At 46.6% G+C, this 22,114-nt stretch overlaps 1 protein-coding gene across 1 annotated transcript in view; it reads right to left on the minus strand.

Annotated features, from left to right (window-relative positions):
* csmd2 (CUB and Sushi multiple domains 2) overlaps nt 1–22,114 on the minus strand; it is a 995,459-nt gene that overhangs the window by 455,250 nt on the left and 518,095 nt on the right. The window contains exon 22 of the mRNA XM_072502405.1: nt 5,680–5,882. Coding sequence (XP_072358506.1) covers nt 5,680–5,882 — 203 coding nt within the window. The remainder of the gene's footprint in view (nt 1–5,679; nt 5,883–22,114) is intronic.

Genomic DNA, 22,114 nt, shown 5'->3' on the forward strand with positions numbered 1-22,114 from the left:
CGCCTGGGCTGCTCTCATGTTGCTGGTGACAGACCCGGTGGCCAGATGCCGGAGAAGACAGTAGTGATAATGCAGGCTGGAGGTGGCACCCCATATGCAGGGGGCCGCTCCACACTCTGAAGACCTGGCTGCCCATCAGGCCGGTGAGGAACCCAGAGGAGGAGGCCAACAACAGCCCAAGGTGGTCTTTCAATGAGATGACAGACAGCATGTGCCGCAAAAGGTTCTATCCCAGAAGAGCGACAGTGTGGCACCTGTGCCACGTCGTCATGGGCTTAGAACCCTGTGGAGGAGGAGGGCACCCACTCTCGGTGGCCGTGAATGTCACCGCTGCCCTCAACTTTTAAGCTACCGGTTCATTCCAGGGCTCGAGCAGGGACCTGTATGGCATTTCACAATCCACAGCCCATAGGTGCACCACAAGGTCACGGGTGCCCTGTAAGCCTGGGCATCAGGATTTATCACCTTTGAGCTGGACCAGACCCACCATTATGCCTGGGCTGCAGAATTTACTGCTATTGCCAGGATGGCCAAGGTCCAGGGGGAAACGATGGCATGTATGTTGCCCTGTACGCACCAGGGCATCAAGGTGTGCTCTTTATTATCAGGAAGGGGTTCTACTACCAAAATATTCAGATTATGTGCGACCACCGCCTCCATATCATGCACATGTGTGCCCACTACCCAGGAAGCGTGCATGACATCTACATCCTGGGTACTCAGACATCCCTGGCGTCTTCGAGAATCACCCCAGGATGATGGGTTGGCTCATGAGGGACAAGGGATAACCACTGACGTCCTGGCTTATGACACCAGTGTGGAGGCCTGAGGCTGATGTGGAGACCCGTTATAATGTGGCCTATGTTGCCACCCATGCTATCTGAGCGGTGCATCGGCCTGCTGAAAATGTGGTTCTGATGCCTTGACCACTCTGGTGATGCCCTGCAGTACAACCCGCAGAGGGTTTCCTGCTCTGCAATAGTCTGCTGTGTCTTTCACCACCTGGCACAGCAGCGGGGCAATATACTGGAAGAGGAATATGCTGCCTCGTCTGAGGAGGAGGAGGAGGAAGTGGGCTAGAGGCGAGCCTGGAGTGGAGTCGTAGGAAGGAGGACATGCCATTACATCTGCCCCTCCCAGAACACCCTGTTTCCGCCCACCTCTCCCCAAGGATCTGTGTAACAACACTCCAGGATGATGGACCTGTGTTAGCACTGTCAGTCGGTCAATATAGCGATAATTACTCACTGTGAGGCAAGCTCCGGTGCTCCTCAGTTTCTGCAGAGGTCTTACTCCTGTCTTTCTGCTGACAGCACGCTCACACCCATCCTCTGAATGGAGTCTGCATTGGGGGCATTTGGTCTTGGACCACTGTGCCCGGGGAGCAGGGGGTGGTGGGAATGGGGGACAACAGGGGGTGAGGGTGCAAGCAGGCCCGCTGTGAAGAATAATGCGACAGAGGCTTCTCATGTATCAGGTGTAACATATTTTAATAGTGAACATTTGACATTTCCATTTCCCCTAGCTACAGATAGTGAATCCCCCAACTCAGTGCTCCCCACTCTGATCTTTCATGGTCTACTGCTGTCTAGATGGCTACCCAGGATGCACATCAGGGGTGAAGGTAGCCTGCTGCTTTCTGCACTCTATGGTCTTTGATGCCCTTGGCGGGCATCCTCCGGAGGGCCCTAGATGACTTACTGGTGTCTCAGGCTTCGCCGTGACAATCTGTTCTGCCAGCTGCCCTTAAGATGCACCGGTGTCAGGAAGGGTGGATTTGCAATAACTGGATGGGGTCTCCATGGTGGCATGTCTCGGGTATGCCTCCAGTGTTTTCTCTCTCCTGACGGTGCCCGTAGGGTTATGGGAGACTCAATAGGATGGAGGGACAGCTGGAGTGAGCTCCAGAAACCTCTGAATCATCTGGCTCTGCCAGTCCTGGCGGCACCCCATTGTCTGCACCATGGTGTTGATGCCCTCAGCAATGCTCCGCAGTAACTGGGCCATGCTCTGCAGTGCTTCGCCAATGCCCACCTGTGTCTGGGACATGTCCCTCAGCAACTGGGACATAATGTCGAGGCCCTCAGCCATGGTCGTCCCAGACTGAGCTATGTCTTGGGCACCATCACTCAAGACGCAGATGTCATGCTCCAGGCTTTCCAAAGCGGTTGTCACCCTGGCAGTGTTGGCCTTGGTGAATATATTGTTGGCACTTTCTCCTGCACCCAAAGTCTTTGGGACTCGGTCAATTGGCTATGCAGTCACTGAACTGACGCTGACACCCCCTCCTGAATATCATGGCTCTGGCCTATCATCTGCATCAGCTCTGGGAGAACCTTGTCTGGAGATTTGGCATCTGATTCGGACTCAGCTTTGTCCTGGAATCTAGCAGACCTCTGCTGTCTCCCCTGGATGTTCCTGCCTCCACCTGATGTGCGTCAGCAACTGTTTGGTGCTCAATAGCTTGTGCCCCGGAAGCCTGTCCACTGATGTTGCCCACCGAGGTGTGTATCTCTGTGCTGGTGGAGGGTGTAGGTGATAGCTGTGGTGCCTCCATGGTGGTCTCCACAGAGCTCTCCTTCGAGGTGGTCTCTTCAGTAGTGGGGGAGGGGGGGTGCAGAACGACTCTGGATGACCCAGTCTCATCAGATGGCAATCCTGCGAGACAATTGACATGTGGTCAGTGAGAGGGAAGGATCATTTTGTCTGACATGAACAACTCACTTGAGACAGGTTATCTGGCAGAAGGGGCAATGGATCCTCACCTTTGTGCCACCGGCCAAACTCGCTGTTGATGACTGTTCGCTCCTCGGTCAACACCACAAACTCCAGGGCCTTTCCTCATAGGGGTGAGAACCCAGATCTCTGGCATCCCACCCCCATTTTGGCTATCTTCTCCTGTGGGAAAAAGAGAGGGCATTGTGAGCCGTACGCTTGATGGGTCGGGGGGGGGGGGGGGGGGGGGGGGGAGGGAGGGGTCTATAGCAGGTGGCATTTATGGACACTGCACCTGGGCATAAAGGGGTTGTTCTGGTGGGTGTCGGGGGTTCTGAGGAACAAGTGCAAAGATCGGATGTGGGGAGGGTGCGAGGTGTCAGCCAGTGATTTCATAGAATTTACAGTGCAGGAGGAGGCCATTCGGCCCATCGAGTCTGCACCGGCTCTTGGAAAGAGCACCCTACCCAAGGTCCACACCTCCACCCTATCCCCATAACCCAGTAACCCCGCCCAACACTAAGGGCAATTTTGGACACTATGGGCAATTTAGCATGGCCAATCCACCTAACCCGCACATCTTTGGACTGTGGGAGGAAACCGGAGCACCCGGAGGAAACCCACGCACACACGGGGAGGATGTGCAGACTCCGCACAGACAGTGACCCAAGCCGGAATCGAACCTGGGACCCTGGAGCTGTGAAGCATTTGTGCTATCCACAATGCTACCGTGCTGCCCATATTTGTGGCTGTTCTGATTGGTGGGGTTTCAAAATTTGAGGGGTGGCAGATGGAACTGATGCCAGGACACAGGTGATAACTTACCCTTGCAGCTCGGTGGAATTCATTAGTCTTTTTCCGACAGTGGACGGTGGTCCTCCTTGTCATGCTGCCCGCACTGTCAGCCGGTGCCACTGCATCCCAGGCAGCATTACTGACCTGGCTGCTGGACCTCCGACCCCTACGGGGGAACAGGGTGCCCTGCCTCTCATCCACAGCGTTGAGAAGCCTGGCCAGGTCGGCATCCCCATAAGTGAGGAGCAGGTCTACGCGCTGCCGTGCTTGTGTGTTGACTGGGAGTGAGTGGTGAGGGAGCACATAAAAGCAGGTCCACCTTGTTACCAGTGAGAACCATACGGCGAGACAGCCCGTAATAGCAAGAAGCTTGTGGGGACTGATTTTTGGCACTAAGTACCGTTGAATGCGGGCCACAATCTCACAAATGCAGCCGTCAAGGAACACCCCGCCAAATGCGCCCAATATATGTAAATATTTCCTAAATTCATCACATTTACAATCTTCTGAACAAGGAGGAAGAGTCCCAAAACACATCACATGGACATACAAACAGACAAATTAGGAGCAGGAGTAGACCACTTGGCACCACGAGCCTGTTCCGCCATTCAATAAGGTCATGGTTTGGTCGGATTGTAACCTCAACCCCACATTCCCGCCTACCCCCGATAACCTTTCACTTCCGAATTAACCCCTTGAAACATGAATGTGTGAGACAAAATATGAGGGAGTTCTGGCATTCTTTGTGTTGTTTATTTCAGGATGGTTGGTGTAGTGTTCACAAATACCACCAAATAGCTTTTAACTTAAATAAAGCTATGATTTTATTTACACTACTAAACTGGGATTCGTCACTTAGTCCTTAAGAATACACAACTGATCAATAACATCTAACTACACTCATCTACCTCTAATCTCACTACTGGTATAAACTATAATCTAACCTTCTCACACGATCTGCTCTTATGACCTTCATTAGCTATATCCTGAATACACTCCTCCCCTGAGGTCCAGCATCACTGCCTCATATAGTTGTATCTGCAGCTCCCTCTAGTGGCTACTCTTGACACTACATTAACCCTTGCAATGCTGATAGTTATGATAATACCACAGGAGCGAGGGCTGTTGTAGATGGATGAAGATAACAGATTGATCAAGACTGGGATTCAATCCTGACTCTGTTCATTAAGTGCTCCACGCCCCTTGTTCAATTTTTCAGACTCGTGTTTAAAAAAAATGCATTATTTTTCATACCCTTTAGAAGGTAACTTTGTTTCATCCACAATGTCCGCAACAATTTAAATTTCTGTGAGAATTATGTTAAAATGAACATCAGGAGAAATGCTTGAGGTAAAAGAATAAACGTTTGGGAAAAATAGCAGGTATGGCGGAGATCAATGTAATTCAAAATGCTGTTGGTTTCCAAAATGGGAGGGTTCGCCCACTTGGAGAATGCTCTCCAAATGGACAATTGACCTTCTTGTTCCTTATGCGCATAAACACAATGGAGAAGTGCAGAAAAATGATTGCTCGAAGTATCAGCAACAAATTTTTACATGTCTAAATAATCTGAAATTACACAAAGCATATGCAATAAAATGCGAAATAAAATGAGCTGCTGCAATTGCAAATCAATGCTGCTTTAAAGAATCAGCAGAGCTTTTTATTATGGGCTGAAAACGTAGATTTCCTACTTCCCATAAAATTATGAACTGAAGGTAGTTAATCTGAATCAACCTGGTTATTATGCTTATTGAATTAAACAGAAAACATAAATCTAATCAGGTGTAATTTGCGGATTAAAAAAGAGACACATCTAAATTCCACCTTTTTAATTCAAATAGTAACGTGCTTTTATTTTCAATTAGGGAATACTGTGCCTCAAAACTAATTTCAAGTGAAGAGATATTCATAGAAAAAATAGTCTCTTGAAACGACTCTAATCTCAATTGAAACATTTCAGGTAATAAGAATATATAGAATATTAACAGGAAAGGCTATTTGAGCCAGGAAGCCTGCTCCCTTCACAGACCATTTACAATTTACCTGACCATGGACATAAATTTAACCTCCAGATGAAAATTTTGCACAATGCCTGGGCAATAATTCAACTGCTCGCAGTATCGGAATCACCGATGGTGCTGATAACCTCGGTAAATTGGCACGTACCTGAGAACTGAATAGCAAAGCCCTGCTTGCTGGTGAAGAAATCCGTGTCGAACTGGACCGTGATGGAGTTGAAGGTGCTGTGGATATCAGGGGGAAGCGTGGAGCCGCTCATCTCCCTTAGCAGAATGCCACTCTCCAGTGATCCATCCCACACCTTCAGAACATCATGAACAGCTTCAGTGTGGAACACTAGAAAGTGGATGCTAAAGGAAGAAACAAAAAAGAAAAATGAAGTTTAGGATCAGGCAATTCACTGATACATTTTTTACACATATAGGGGTAGAGTAGTTTGCTAGCCTGGCCTATATAGCTGACCAGTTTTCAGTAACTTCAGGTATTTATTCTGGTCAGCTGTGCACTGGGACTATTTTCCTTCCATGACCACAAACTCCAAAATCATGATGATCATGACAGGACTGAAAACAACGTTTGATATTTTAAAAATAAAGTTTACGGTTTTTATCAAGATAAAAAAGCACCAATCATTCATAATAGATTTGGGTAACATAGAAACAGAAAATAGGAGCAGAAGGGGGCTATTCGGCCCTTCTAGCCTGCTTTGCCATTCATTATGACCATGGCTGATCATCCAATTCAATAGCCTGATCCCTCCTTTCCCCAATATCCTTTAATCTACTTCACCCCCAAGTGCTATATCTAACTGTTTCTGGAAAACACACAGTGCTTTGGCCTTAACTGCTTCCTGTGGAAGCAAATCACACAGTCCGATCACTCTCTGGTTGAAGACACTTCTGCTCATCTCAATCCTAAATGGTCTACCCTGTAACCTCAGACCAAAAGCAACAGGCCTGAGGATTGGGAACAGTTCAGAAGAACTTAGGACGCACAAGCGCACACGCACTCAAGCTTCAGAAATAAGGGGCCCCTGCAATACAAACCAGTCAATTTAACATCAATGCTGGGCGAGTTTCTGGAAACAATTTTTTGGGGATAGAATTAGTCGTCACATGGAAAAGTGAACGTTGTTTAGGAAGAGCCAGTATGGATTCAGAAGAGAAAATTGTGTTTTTTTTTAAAAAGGTTTCAAATTACCTTTCACAAATTCATCATGATGCTAAGGAAAACACCACAGGTTTATTTTCCTCACTTGAAAGTGCATTATATGTTGTTTATGGTATAGTCAGTGGGTGCTACCATCAGCTCCCCCAGAACATGCCACTGACCAACGGTTTTTAGTGAATTTTGTCATCCTTCCAATCCACTTCCATAGACCCCCACAGCCAGTTTGCGATAGTTCATGGAGGAAGGTTTCAATTATAGAGCTTGCTTTGGAAAAATATATGTGTTTGCAGCAAAGAGGAAGACTCATCATCATTAACAACAAATCCTGTTCCTTTTTTTGAAAGCCACAATACAACCCAATGTAATAACAAAGATAGAGTAACGGCATGCAATTGCAAAACCAGGATGCAACAATATGAAAGTAAAATTGTTTAAAAAAAATATTAGCTTGATAAATAATACAAATGAATGGAACTCACTGATCTATTAAAGTGCCAAAGTAATAAAGCATCCCTCACTCAGAGTGCTATCTCAAATTTAAACACATTCTTTCACAATTTGTTTTATTGAAATTCATGGACAATCACACTGCTGCGAATACTGCAATTTACCTGACAGCTCAATGTATTATAGCCCCTTTGCACTTCATTCTTAGGGATTATTTGGAAACCTTTCTCGCCTTTTCTGAATAATGAGGATGAATTTAAATGTATATTTTACACATATCCTGAAGAATTTGTCATCCGAGAGTCTTCTTCAAGCATGCATTTTTATCAATTCTTATCCAACAACTATTTTCCTTTGAAAGTTGGAAATGAAAGATCTCACAATTGTGAGGCATTATCCAAATAGATTCTGACAGATTGTTCTGCTCTCCTTTCATCATATTAGTTACAAAAGCGGATTGAAGCAGCTGCTTTTCCATTTCAGAGATACAGTTTCCCCTAATTACACTGTCCCAGCTTGTCCCAGGCAGCCACCCAGATCGTGCAAATGATGCTAACCATTTGTCATTACCTTACAAATCGATTATATATCTAAATTATATAATGGTCACTATTCCCAGATGTTTTCCCACTGAAATGCACTCAGGTGGCCGACTTTATTCTCCAGAGCACATCCATCTATGTTTCCTTCCTGGCGGGCTAGAAATATGTGGCGAAAATTCACCTTTTCGGAATTCTTCACCCTCTTTTCCCTATACTCTGCATACACCCCTCTCCTCTCAGTTTATATTAGAGTTATTGAAGTCCTCTATAATTCTGCTCTGTCTTTACATTTCCATGAAGTTTTTTCCTCTCCTTCATCTTAATATTTGCATGTCTATAGGAAATCTCCAGCAATGTAACAAAATCCTTTTCTGCATATTTGTTGTCTCAAACCAATTAGATTCAACCTCTAACCCTCTAGTAGGTCATATCTCTCAAGAATTGTATTATTGGGATGGATTCAATGCAGCCCATTGCAGTCGGAAACATGGTTGGGCCCACTTAATCGTGGGAAAGGCCCGGTGGTGACAAATTCTCCTGCCAATTACATTGGAAGGCAAAGGGGATTGACGCGGTATTTCCAGGTACCAGTGGTGGAATGTCAATTGGCACTTATTAGCTCTGAGCTCACCACAATTTAATGGTGGCTCAAGGACTAAATGACGGTCACACTGCTTTTTTGCACTTCCCAAACACTGCCCAGCGAACTCGGGCATATTTACCAACTGCCTCTTGGCAGGGGGGGAGGGGGGCACTACAATGTGCCTTATTGAAGGATACAGCATCAGGAAAGGACCGACCACTAAATACCACCCCTTGCGTCCGACCCGCACCCCCGCAACCCTCTCTTCTGTGACTCCCACCTTGTCAACTCTCTCCCGTCTTCACTCAGTTTTGTCTTAGGTCCCACAGTGATCCTGGGCCTCTGGTGGGTGTATTATTCTCACCGCTTTGGCTGGTTCTACCAACATGAGGAGCTGATGGCCTCTGATCCACTGCCGATCTTCACTGCAGAGAAAGCCCGAAGGTGGATTTAATTCTTTTGGACTGCCCCCGTGGATCTGATCATGTACTGACTTGTGGTGAGACCCCGTCAGCCTGGCACCATCTTGGTCATTATTCTTGATCAATACTTCTTCATCAATGTTCTCCACCCGTTCCTTTCTTTCCCATGCCCCCATCCCTGTTCGCTACATTACAACATTATTTGCATACATTTACTTCCTATTCCTGTCCAGGTTTAAGCCCAATGTCCATTCTAGCCACTATATTAAAACCCCATGTGTCCATAGTCTGTCAACCTTATTTCTAACACCTTTGACATCAACACATTAGCATTCCAAAAACTTGCTTGTTAGCTTTGTTTAATGTCTGGGCGTTATGACACTTTTTTTTTGTCCTCCAACTAATTTCAGCTCTTTTTACACTATTTTTCCTCTCTTGCTGTTTGTCTCTACTAGATTTCTGTGCGCTTTGTCTCTCCTCCCTGCTGCTGTAGTCTGGTGACCCTCAAGGAATTATGGAAAGGGAAAGAGAAAAATCAAACTCTGGAAATATCCAATTGGGAGAGAGATTGTTTCAGTGGTTTGTGTAAAGATCTAGCACAGATGGGCAGCACCGTAGCATAGTGGTTAGCACTATGGCTTCACAGCGTCAGGATCCCAGGTTCGATTCCCGGCTTGTGTCACTGTCTGTGCGGAGACTACACGTTCTCCCCATGTCTGCGTGGGTTTCCTCCAGGTGCTCCGGTTTCCTCCCACAAGTTCCGAAAGACGTGCTATTAGGTAATTTGCACATTCTGAATTCCCCCTTCTGTGTACCCGAACAGGCGCCGAAGTGTGGCGAGTAGGTGATTTTCACACTAACTTCATTGCAGTGATAATGTAAGCCTACTTGTGATAATAAAGATTATTCTTTTTATTATTAGATGGAGTGGAAACAAAGACTAGCCAAGAAAGCAGTAAAGTAGCAATCACGGTGTAGCGCACAAAGACTCCGAGAGACGAATAGAGTGAAGTCGATGAGGCTTTATTAAGCGTGACTGTTCCCCCGCAGTTCAGTAGTAGACTGCCTGCGGGGGAGGACTCCTGGTACTTATACTCCGCCTTCAGGGCGGAACTAGAGGCCAACGTCCAACCAGGACCCGGGATCTGTCAGCCAATTACATCACGGCTTCACAGTCCCACATGACCCCTAATGCATACAACCACACACGGGTCTTCAGGTCAGCCATAGATCCAATACAAACCAAGCATATTGTTCATAAAGAGAAAAAATGGGGCATTCAAAGCTGGAGCTCCATAGATGACAGAGGAAATAAGTGTTAAAATAAAACTGGTTTAGAAAATAAATTAGGTACAGTAAACAATGAGAAAAACAAACAGAATCGTAGGGCAAAGAGAGAATATGAAAAAAGATTAATGGATAAAATGGAGGGAAATTCAAAAATCTACACGTATTTAAAAAGCAAAAGTATAGTTAAATGGCAGTGAATGCAAAGAAGTCATGTAAACCCAGATAAATCTCTGGTTAGACCTCAGCTGGAATACTGTGTAAAATTCTTCATATCACATATAGGGAAGTAAATGAAGGCTTGGAGAGTATACAGCAGAGTATAACAGGACGATACCGGGGTTGAGGCACTTCAGTTAACTGTCAAACTGGAGAAGCTGGAATTGTTCTCCTTAAAGCAGGAAAAGTTAAAGGGAGACACGATAAAGCTATTAAAATATGAGGGTTTCAATGGACCATGTCGGGGGAACACGGTTTCTTCTGGCAAGTGGATCAGGAAACAGAATCAAAATCATTGTCAAAAGAACTAAAGGGGAACTGATAATTTATTTTGTGCAGTTTTTGACATCTGGGACACACTACCATCAGATTGCATTGAGTCTTTCAAATGACAATTAGACATGCACTTGAAGAGGATTATTTTGCAGGGTTATGGGGAAAAAGCTGGGCGGGGCCTCAGACTAAATTGGACAGATCTTTCAAACAGCCAACAGAGGTACGACATGCTTGATAGCTTCTTTTCGTGCTGTCATTTTCCATGATTCTATGAATTACAACAGCGTGGTTTAAACACTGTTAAGCACGCAATCATTTTGGACAATTCAAGAAATTCAATTCAATCCTCATTAAAATCCAAAATGTTTACAATTCCAAATATTTCACAAATTCGCAGCTCTGCTTTACAATCAGGTTGATAACACATCTCAAATGTGAGTCTGAAAGATGTTATTACTTCGTGATCTTTTCAATCTTCCAGGTTCCAGATGTAGACAAAAACCAGGCCTTGCATTTTCCTTGTGCTGACAGAGACAGTGTCAAATTAAGATTAGTGTCCCTCCATTTGGGGGCACTCCACAGGGTGGATGCAGAGTCAAGGGGCTGGATAATCAGGATGTTTTAGTACTCAGGTGTTTTAGTACTCTAATGGATGTCTGTACTCTCAGCCAAGAGCACATAATGAGACTTGGCTGCGAGCCCAGAAATCCATTAGCGTGCTGAAACACCTGAGCCAGTATCATACCTGTAGTTTTCAGTGAAAAGTTCAATGAAGAACCTAGTGAAACCATTGTTTTATTGACAGGTAAAATTATTTGATCAATGTTGTCAACTGCACAATGTTTATTTATACAAGGTTAAAAAGTTTCAAATTGTGGCGATGATCCCTTTAAAGGCAACACGGTAGAGTAAGGATCACATGATCTTGTGATCAATCAGGACCCAGAGTGGGGGTTCACCTCAGGGGGAGGATTTTGAGTGATGAGGTACTTTGGACTTAGCTGCAAACATGCATCTCCTATAGCTGGCTTATAAATAAATCTCTTTTAAATTGACTAATGAAGTCTGTGAAAGTGCATAATTACACAAGTGCTTGTAGTTTCAGATATTGAACCTTTAAAAGATCTGGATGATTGACACTTCTGTTTCCCTGTAGTCAAAGTACATATTTTCAACATAGTGGAAAGTTACGAATGAATGACTTCCTTTGCATATTTTTTTACACATCCTATTGGTTCTATATTATATGGTGGGTCAATGGACATGAAAGTGCTACCACTTGGCATGGTGGCATGAGGGGCACATACGGGTTGGCAGAGGCACATAGCTTGACATAGGGGACATGAGATTCATGGGGGGAGGGGGGGTGAGGTGATTGGCACAACAGCTATGAGGACCATGTAGATGGGTGGAGAGGCATAGCTTCCACCCAAGGGGATACATGAGAGGCCATGGGAGTGGGTGGGGGCATGAAGTGATATGGACGGTGCAAGCGCCCCAGTGGGAGAGGGGCTGTAAGTAGTGAAAGATGGAGGTCATTTCTGTCTTTAGCTAGGTCAAAACCCCACAGCACCGAGATGGGCCTTTTAAACAGTTCACCTCAGTACCCAGCAGGCCCTATGGCTGCCTCCAGGTTTTTTTGCAAGTTGACCTGACTCCAGTCACACCAGTCCATGGCAATACTAAAAATTCAATCCTTGCAAGCAATTTCCCCCGAGGTGGGCAGGCCGAGCCAAGAGTTTTCCCAACTCCTGACACACATCTCGAGGATGAAAATCCAGTCCATGATTGGCAGAGACCTTGTAAATCATTTGAATAAAGTGACAGGTAAAGTACATCTGAGCAAAGGATCAGAATAAGTTGCTTTTTTAAATGATTTGATATTTTTGGAATGAATATATAATCTTGAATGGTGGTTACGGATTTCCTGTTGTCGGACACCACATTGTCCTCTCACCTCCAGGATCTCAATGTCAGGTTGCACTCTCCATTGCATACAGTGGGAAAATCACATTCGCCCACATGATGTAAGAACCATTTTTACTAAATGATGCGTTTGATGATGGCAAATGGTTAGCCTAGTTGCCCAATTTGATGGTTGCCCAAAATCATAGAATCATAGAATTTATAGTGCAGAAAGAGGCCATTTGGCCCATCGTGTCTGCACCGGCCCTTGGAAATAAGTGGGGACATTACAAATCGTGGGAACTGTGCTTAAAAAACAAGGACTTCTGATATAGTTTTAATGAGTGATGCCTCACTAGAAATCCGTTTTAATAAAATGATCCTGCCAAAATTATATGCTTTCGCTCTCCCACTTGATTAAGGGATCCTGATGTTAAAACTGTCGTTGACTGCTGCCGACTTCATCTTACAAATGGCCTTAAATTCAATATTTTCTTTAAAAATGGGTCATGAAGTTTAATTATTAACTGGGCTAGTATATCATAGGAACAGGATTAGGCCATTTAGACAATCAAGACTGCTCCATCACGTTGTCAGCAACAGCAGGTGTTATCTGCTGTAGTTCAATTCCACACTCATTCTCCATATCCCACAATATATTTACTTTCCAAATGCATCCACCTTCCTTTAAACAATCAATTGATTTTGCGTTCATGGCCTTCTGCAGCAATGCATCCCATTTTTTTTCTGACCCTCTTTAATGAAAAATTATTTTCGAGGATAATTTTTATCACAAGACCCATTCCCAATTAAGGTTGCGACTTGCTCACCTTATCAGCTCCCCTCACCGACAGTCAAATGAGCCATTAGCCCTCTTGTTCTTGAAGGAGGTAACCCAAATTAAACTCGTTTTAAAAACAAATCAGAACTCAAACCCTTTATCTCTGGTTTCACCCTTGTGAATTGTCACTGTATTTTTTTCCTGAAGCCAGTGAATTCTTCCCAAGGTGTGGGGCTCATGACAGAACACAATGCTTCTAAAGCTGTCTTGACTAGTGCTTTGTTACCCTGTGGTTTCCTGCTACTTCGTGTTCTCTTTCACTTTGACAGTACCTTTTTACTTTTTACTACCACATTTATTGGGCAGGATTCTCCAACCCGGGATGCCCAGAATGAGTTCCCTGATGGGACAGAGAATCGGGCGTTGGTCGGGGAAAAATCGGGATCGGCGGCGGGTGCCAATCCAAACGCCATGCTCCGACCCCATGCTGGCGGTGTGAATGAGTTCCGTGCTGCATGCCAGTGAGAGCGTGGAAATTGATGCAAATGGCCTATTTAGCCTGCCCGATGCCCTATGCTCAGCCCTGATGTAATTTTCTGGTCCCTGCAGCCAGGAATCAAGTGGGCGAGATTCACTTGTGGTCTCTACAATTGCGAACCTGATGAGGTGGACTTTGCGGTGCACCAAGGGTGCAGTTGCCCCCTTGGCCCACTGCAATTTCCACCATGCCAGGGCCATGTTGATAGTGACTATCCAAGCCCACCCCCGGACCCCCCCTGCTCGGCAAATCAGCCCTGAACCTCCCCCTCACACAGTATAACATAATGTAATGCCGTCCTAATGTTTCCTCAACACAGTCTCACTGGTCTCATCCCCTCCCAGGCTAACTCGAATTTCATTCCAATGCCAGTTTACAACACAACTGTTTACAACCTGATACTTTCAACACCTTTTCTGGGACTTCGGGAGACTCAGCGGTCTCTCCCTTGTGAGCTCAGAGACTATTGCAATTGTCTCTAACTGTGAGCAACTTACACCTCCAGCCCTGTAACACAAAATTTATTCTAATCACGACTGCTCTCAATATTCCCACATTATTTTCAGGTCTCTTCAATGGAAGAGTCTATTTCAGTTGCATCTCAAAAGGTTCATTGAGCACACTCCAAGTCTATCAATTAAATACAACTGCACCAAACAAAAATAATGAGTATTTTATTTATTGCTATGCACAAATGCAATGGATATCTTAATGGCAGTAGAATGTATTGTAATAATAGAGGGCCAAGAGGTCTCCCAATGGTGATATTCTTATCTCTATGGCAAAGCAAATCTGTTAGTTATGCTGAGTGTCATTGGATAGTACAACATGTATTTGTGATTATCTTTTTGTTATGATTGAGATCCAGCAAGATGTTGTGACTGACACTAAACTTTCATACTCAAGGGAGATAGAAAATGCCTCCAGAGAATAAAGAGTGGTTACAAATTAGTAAATCAATAGGTGTTTTAGAAATGAGAAGCATCACATTGAAAGAAAAAGCCAATCTTTGGGGTAAAACTGCTAAATTAGTATCGACATCAAACATTCCTGGACATGGAACATAGGACAACACAATTAGTAAATGTGACAAATGTTCAACATTGTGCTGAAGACTATGCCATAGATCCTGCCATGCATAATTATACTAATCAATCTTTCGCAAGGAGGGGAGCAATGCTTGTCGCACTTTGACTGTTAGCTGAGACAGATAGGCCAATGGGTCAGGCATTCTACACATTCATCAATTAGCAATTTGTAAGGGTTACATGGAATACAACACTGAGAAAGGCCACGCTCTATTCTAGTCTACTCCCATTCTTCCTCAGCCAGTGCTATCAACAAAACTCTCAAGTCACTTTTCCCTAATATCCTTATCTAATTTCCTCTTAAATGCTATTACTATTTGCCACAAGTACTCCCTGTGGAAGGGAGTTCCATATTCTCACTATTCCCTTGGTGAAAGAGTTTCTTCTAAATTACCAATTTTGATTTCTTGGTGACAATCTTAGATCAATGATCTCTAGTTTTGCACTTCCCCATTCCCTCTTTATCTACTCTAACAAAATCTACCATGGGCTGGATTCTCCGCCAACGGGATGCTCCATTTTGCCAGCAGCCCAGGGGGTTTCCCGCCGGCGTGGGGCTGCCCCACAATGGGAAATCCCATTGACCAGCCGGCATAACTGAGCATCCCGCCAGTGGGGTGAAATGGAACTGTGGGGTGGCAGGACAGAGAATCAAGCCCCATCATTTAAAAGATCTCTATTAGGTCCTCCTTCAGCCATCTCTTTCAAGAGAAAGAAAACAATAGATATGTTTTACAATTACCTATATATCAAATAGAATAGGCACAAATAGATTACTGCGCAAGTAAGCTAGGTGGTGTAGCCACCTAAAATGGCTGATTCCCGATTAATTTGGCCAAAACCCGATGTAAAATGGCTAACCGAAAAGGCTGATGGGAAAAGCAGCCAACAGGGCAAAAACAGACAGCTGCAGACAGAATAGCATATTCGGCTCTGGGGAAGTCGGCCCAGATCAATACCTGCGACCATTAGCAGCACATCAACCCAGACATCTGCAGTTTAATCGGCTATCCCTGGGAACAATTGCAACATATTAGCAATTGAATGCCGATCCAGACCTCTCGGCGCCAGCAGTGGCCGAGACAAAGAAAGGTGAACGACCACCCCCCGATCAAGGAATCGCCCCATTATTGGAGCATATCGAACCCAGTGATTAGGAACAAGTCCAATCACTTGGGACCAGGGTCAAGGTCCGCCCCGAGAGGCGGCAAGACCCTGGGATCTATAAAGATAGGGGCCAAGTTCAGATCGACCCTTCTCTCCCTTCTTCTCCTGCTCGCAACCTTCGCAAGAACCATCGACCAGCAACCATAAGTTTGACTCCAGCGATCGCTACCCGATAGAGACTCCTAGCCATCGACCTATATCAGCCTTTTGAATCCCGCAGGCCAGACCCAATTTGATAAGCCATTCGTTTCCCTGACCTGGTGGGCCATTCCCAAAAGTTAAGTATTGGCCTGTAGTGGTAGGTAGTGATATAGATAGTAGGATTATTGTGTAAGTATTTATTGCTGTACAGAATAAATGACCATTGATTTTAATCTTACTAAGCGGTGTGCTGTCTTATTAATCATAACTAGAGCTTGAACCACGTGGTGGTATCAGAAAGATACCTGGCGACTCGTGAGCAAAGGTGACATAATTAGAGCTAGTAAAACGAAGGCTAATAAGAGCAACAAATTGGCGACTCCGCCGGGACCCGATATAGAAGTGGAAAACCACTCCGGGAGAACCCAAGAAACTTTGAATTAGAATCCAATTGGAAACAAAAAAAACAAACCACAAGTGTTCAAGCAGTTCTGATTAATAATTCACAATTCGGAAGTGTGTGTATGCATGCGTAACTAACAGGGTTATAAGGTAAAACTGATAGATTTTTGTTGCGTCAAAACTGTCGGAAGTCTGTATTTTCGGAAATTAGCGCAAGCCGTACCCGCATCTACGACACCATCTTAGCCCCCTGTTCCAAATTTAACCGAAGCAAGCAGATAGGAGAGATGGCCATGCAGGCAATGCAACGCCTCATGAACCCCGAGGAATTTGCAGTCGCAGCGACCAGCAGCAGTAGAGTGGGACAGTGCCCCACTTGGGAAGAGGAAATTCGGAAATACCTCAAGGGCAAAGGATGGCCCATGTGGAATGATTTCTGTAATAATGACGACTCAGGTCCCGGAAGTATAGGGCATACTTGGTGGGAGAACATGAGTGAAATCCACAAAAAGAACTTAGCAAAAGCTCACAAGCCGATGGCAATTGTGTCCTGTCTGGCACAATTGCGAGGCACAGAGGAGGTCGTCAAGACGCTCCACAAAGAAGTAGAGGGCATACATCAGATGAGTAAAGTCGATGTATGCGAGGTTGAGAAAGAGAACCTGGACTTAAAAAGGAAATTAGCGGCAAAGGACGAAGAGGTGGCTGACGCCAAACGGGGTCACCAGTCTTGCCTGGCGCATTTGAGTAGTTTCCAGTCCCAGTATGAGAAGGCTTATCAGGACACGCAGCGTGCAGTCCTGGTGAAGAAAGAGACAGAGAAGCAGGTGGAGATGCTACAGAAGCAATGTAGTGATCTCAAGGCAGCCTTGAGAGCGCTCCACGCTGCAACCACGGAACAAAGGCAGAGTACCATAGACCATGCGAAGTGCCGAAAGCAAATTGCAGACCTGCAATCACTGCTTTCTGTCCAAAAGGGATTCCAAGAGACCTTTGGGGAAAATTTAGAACAGGAAGACGGCCCCGATTGGGAAGAATTGCAGGAGACAGCGCAGAGATATGTTCAGGGAACATGTGCGCAGGGAAAGCCCCAAAGGAGGAAAGCACCCCCACCCTCCACACAGCAGGTAGTTCAGGCTCCCATGAACCCTGTAACAACCCACCGCACAGCCACAGCAGACGAGGCGGAATTCCTATATTCCACCCCCCTCACAGTGACCCAATTACGGGACGCGTGTGCGAAAATCACACCATTCCTCCCCGCTTCAGACCCACACCATTTCTTTGCCACCGTCAAACACCAGGCGACCTTGTACGGCCTGGATGAGAAAGAGCAGGTAAAGCTCATGGTCCTAAGCTTAGACCCATCGGTAGCAGCAGCCCTTCCTGACCCACAGAACGTAGGAGGAGGCACCCCTGCAGAAATGCATACCGCGATCCTGGATGTGATCGGGTATAACCGGGGTGACCCCGTAGATGGCCTAAATAAGTGCAGACAGAAGAAGTCTGAACACCCCACAGCGTTCGCAGGACGCTTGTGGATTCACTTTGAAACCGTTTTCGGAAACGTAGACCGTGCCCATTTGTCCCCAGACAATATGGCCAAATGGACTCGCACCCTTATGTCCCATGCCACAGAAGCAGGACAGAATGCCTGTAGTAATTATGACCCCTCGGAGGAGGCTCATAATGAGAAGTGGGTGGTCAAAAGATTGTCCCACGTTTGGGAACAGTCTGCTCACAATAAACGCGCCGTTAGAACCCCCGAGGAAAAACAAGCCGCCGCAGATGTGCAGGCAGTAAGAACCACTCTTCACAACCCCGCCTGGGTAAACGAGGGAAAGAGCAGCCCCCCAGCAAAACCGCAAGAATGCTACAACTGCGGACAGTTGGGATATTTTGCCCAAGAGTGCAATGCCCCTAAAAAACCACAGCGAGCCCAACAGACAGGCACTCTCAGTAAGAAAAAGGCAGAGCCCATACATAGCGTTAGCGCCCAGTCGGATCAGACAGACTTGACCGGAACAGACTGACGGTGTACAGGCTCCCCCTGTTGGCCCTGTGATACTCTTTGGGATAGGTCAGGATGACCCGTAGTCGCAGCGAAAATTCGGGGTCAGCCGATCAAGCTTCTCTGGGACACAGGAGGGTCCCGCACCACCTTAAATTCCTCCACCCTTGGTCAGGACACGTGGCCCACTACAGCCACTATCACCCTCAGCGGCTTCACAGGCCACTCACATCAGGGACACATCACAGCCCCTGTACCCATCCAGATCGGAACCATCAACACAAAACACCCCGTAGTTTTAGTCGACCTGCCCCAAACAGCAGAACACATTTTGGGAATTGACTTTATGAATTCCCACCATCTATCTTTCGATCCAGTCAACCAGTGTGTCTGGAAGATGGCAAAATCCACTAGAGCCCCCACAACGCTCACCATAGAGGACTACACGAACAAAATTAGCGCAGTAGGCGAGTTTTGGTTCAACCCCACCACACTCAGCACGGACCGACAGGTTAGGGCAGTCCTGCAAAAGAACAGGGCAGCATTCGCGACCCACAAGCACGACTGTGGACGGATGACTGGCTCCGTACAAATAATGGGACCGGACCCTAGGCCCCAAAAGCAGTACGGATTCCCCCTAGAAGCAGAGGGAGAAATCCTAAAGGTTATAGAGAGCTTATTAGAGCAAGGCGTCCTAAGATCGGTAGCCTCAACTAATAATGCCCCGATTTGGCCAGTAAGAAAGCCCGACGGATCATGGCGCTTGACCATTGATCATCGGGAACTCAATAAAGTCACCCCCGCAGCAGCCCCCACCGTAGCAACAAGTCCCGAGACCATGCTCAAACAGGGACTCCATGCCCGATATTTCACGGTTTTGGACGTCAGTAATGGATTCTGGTCCATTCCATTGGCAAAGGCATGCCAGTATAAATTTGCCTTCACTTTCCGAGCGCAGCAGTACACGTGGACATGCCTGCCACAAGGCTTCCACAACTCCCCCTCCATTTTCCACCGACAGCTGGCAAATGGACTAGCGAAATTTTCTCGCCCCGAATGTCTGGTACAGTATGTAGATGATCTACTACTGCAGACAGACACAAAGGAAGAGCACATTGAGCTTCTGTCCGAACTCCTGGAATTACTACATTCCATTGGATGTAAAGTCAACCCCAAAAAGGCCCAGATATTGGAAGAGAAAGTGGTATATTTGGGTACTATTATCACACACGGCAAACGCGAGATCGAGCACAAAAGAATTGACTCGATCGCTAAATTGCCCCTTCCCCAAAACTTTTCAGCCCTCCGGTCGTTTTTAGGACTGGTTGGCTACTGCCGAAACCACAGCGACGGTTTCGCCAGCAAGGCAGCGCCCCTCTCAGACCTCCTAAAGAAAGGAGCCCCCTGGGAATGGCTTCCGCAGCATACGGATGCTGTAGAATCATTAAAACAGGCGCTCATAGCCGCCCCCGCACTACAAGTTCCAGACCCGCTTTCCCCTTACGCAATAGAGGTAGCGACCACAGACCGCACCCTTTCAGCCGTGCTCCGTGCAGGAACGGCATGACCAGCTAAGACCCGTGGCTTATGCCTCCCGAATTTTAGATGCTGTGGAGCAGGGATTCTCAGCCTGTGAGAGGCACCTGCTCACAGTTTTCTGGGCAGTCCAGTACTTTTCATACATTACCGGACTGAACCCCATCACCATTTTGACCGAGCACACCCCCACCCAACTTTTACTAGACGGACGACTTAAAGACGGTACCGTCAGCCAGATACGCGCTGCTCGGTGGACCCTTCTCTTACAAGGACGGGACATCACAGTCAAACGGACAAAGACTCACACATACTTAGCGGACAATTTACAGTACCCCGAAACCCCCCTATGAGTGTGAAATCATCTCGCCCCACCATAATACAGGCCTCTTTATAGCTAAAACACCCCCCAGAAAACTAGCCACTCCATCTCAGAGCCCCCCTCACCCGGACACGTGTGACCCCATTAGGATCTATGTGGATGGATCTTCCACAGTCTTGGATGGGCAACACATAACAGGTTGTGGGATTTATGTGGAGGACACGCGGGGACGCGCCCTCGAGGAAATCGCATTAAAATTACCCGGACACTTAGGCGCGCAGGCAGCAGAGCTTGCGGCCATCGCCTACATTGTAGAGCACCCAGATTCCTTCCCCAGCCCAGCAGACATATATTCAGACAGCCTATATTTGTGCAACAGCCTCACCAAATTTCTGCCCCTCTGGGAAACAAGAGGATTTGTTTCCGCGGATGGGAAACCCCTCCCCTCAGCCCCATTACTCCGCCATATTTTCCAAAAAGCCAAGGACAGGACTTTTGGCGTTATAAAAGTCCACAACCTCCATCGTTGCTCCCCCCCTGGAAATGTAAAATCCGACGCACTGGCTAAGGCAGGATCCAGACATGGGTACTTTTGGAAGCACCCCGAAAGCGCCCCAGTGAGTGCGCCAGTGAGTGCAGTTCAGGTCTCGCAGACTAGGATCGAAGATCTAGTAGAGGCCCAGAAGCAGGATAGCGCTCTCACTGAGATCGTGAAAGGGAAATTTCCAGCCTCATACGAGAGGTACAGAAATACACTGACCATACATGATGGTGTGGTGTTAAAGGACACCCGTTATGTAGTTCCTGAGCAGGATAGGAACCAATTAATCTGTTTATTCCACGATGGTCATGGACACCAGGGAATCGATCCCACCGCAGCCCACCTCAAACAGCTTTGTTGGTGGCCAAGTCTCAAGGAAGATGTATCCCATTACATTGAGAATTGCCTCATCTGCGCACAGAACAACCCAGATAGATATGTCAAAAAGGCACAACTCAGCCACACCCGACCCGTTAGCGGCCCCTGGACTAACCTCCAGATCGATTTTATAGGTCCATTGCCCCCTTGCAGGAATGGCTATAAATATGTTCTGGTGGCCATAGACACTTTTACAAAGTGGGTGGAAGCATTTCCAGCCCGCACCAACACCGCAAAAACCACAGCCAAAATCCTAACCCACCACATCTTTACAAGATGGGGACTCCCCCGCAGTATTGTATCGGACCAAGGTTCTCACTTTACGGGACGGGTCATGCAGAACGTCCTCACGATATTTGGCATAACCCAAAAATTTCACATTGCGTACCACCCACAGTCGAGTGGTATAGTGGAGCGCATGAATCGGACCCAAAAAACCACCCTCCGAAAAATGGTCCAGCAAAACAACACCACTTGGGATTCTGTCCTCCCCTTTGCGCTGATTTTTTTGCGTAACACTGTTTCCACCTCCACAGGTTACACCACACACACCCTCATGACCGGACGCCCCATGAAAGGGACAGAATACTTGTTAGGTTTAGACCTGACCAGCCCTGAAGTAACGGCCCTCACTCACGGGAAAGCCATGGAGCAATTAGTTGCTAATGTAAAAACGGCTCAGTTAGCAGCCGCTGTTAAATTGGGCACCAAAAGGAAACAGAGCAAGGTCTGTTTTGATAAGGCAGTACATGCAACGGAGTATGAGAGAGGACAACAAGTGATGTTGTCTGTATATAACCCCAGCACATTTCTGTCTCCAAAATAC

Source organism: Scyliorhinus torazame, chromosome 1, assembly GCF_047496885.1.
Source record: "Scyliorhinus torazame isolate Kashiwa2021f chromosome 1, sScyTor2.1, whole genome shotgun sequence".
Lineage (NCBI taxonomy): Eukaryota > Metazoa > Chordata > Chondrichthyes > Carcharhiniformes > Scyliorhinidae > Scyliorhinus > Scyliorhinus torazame.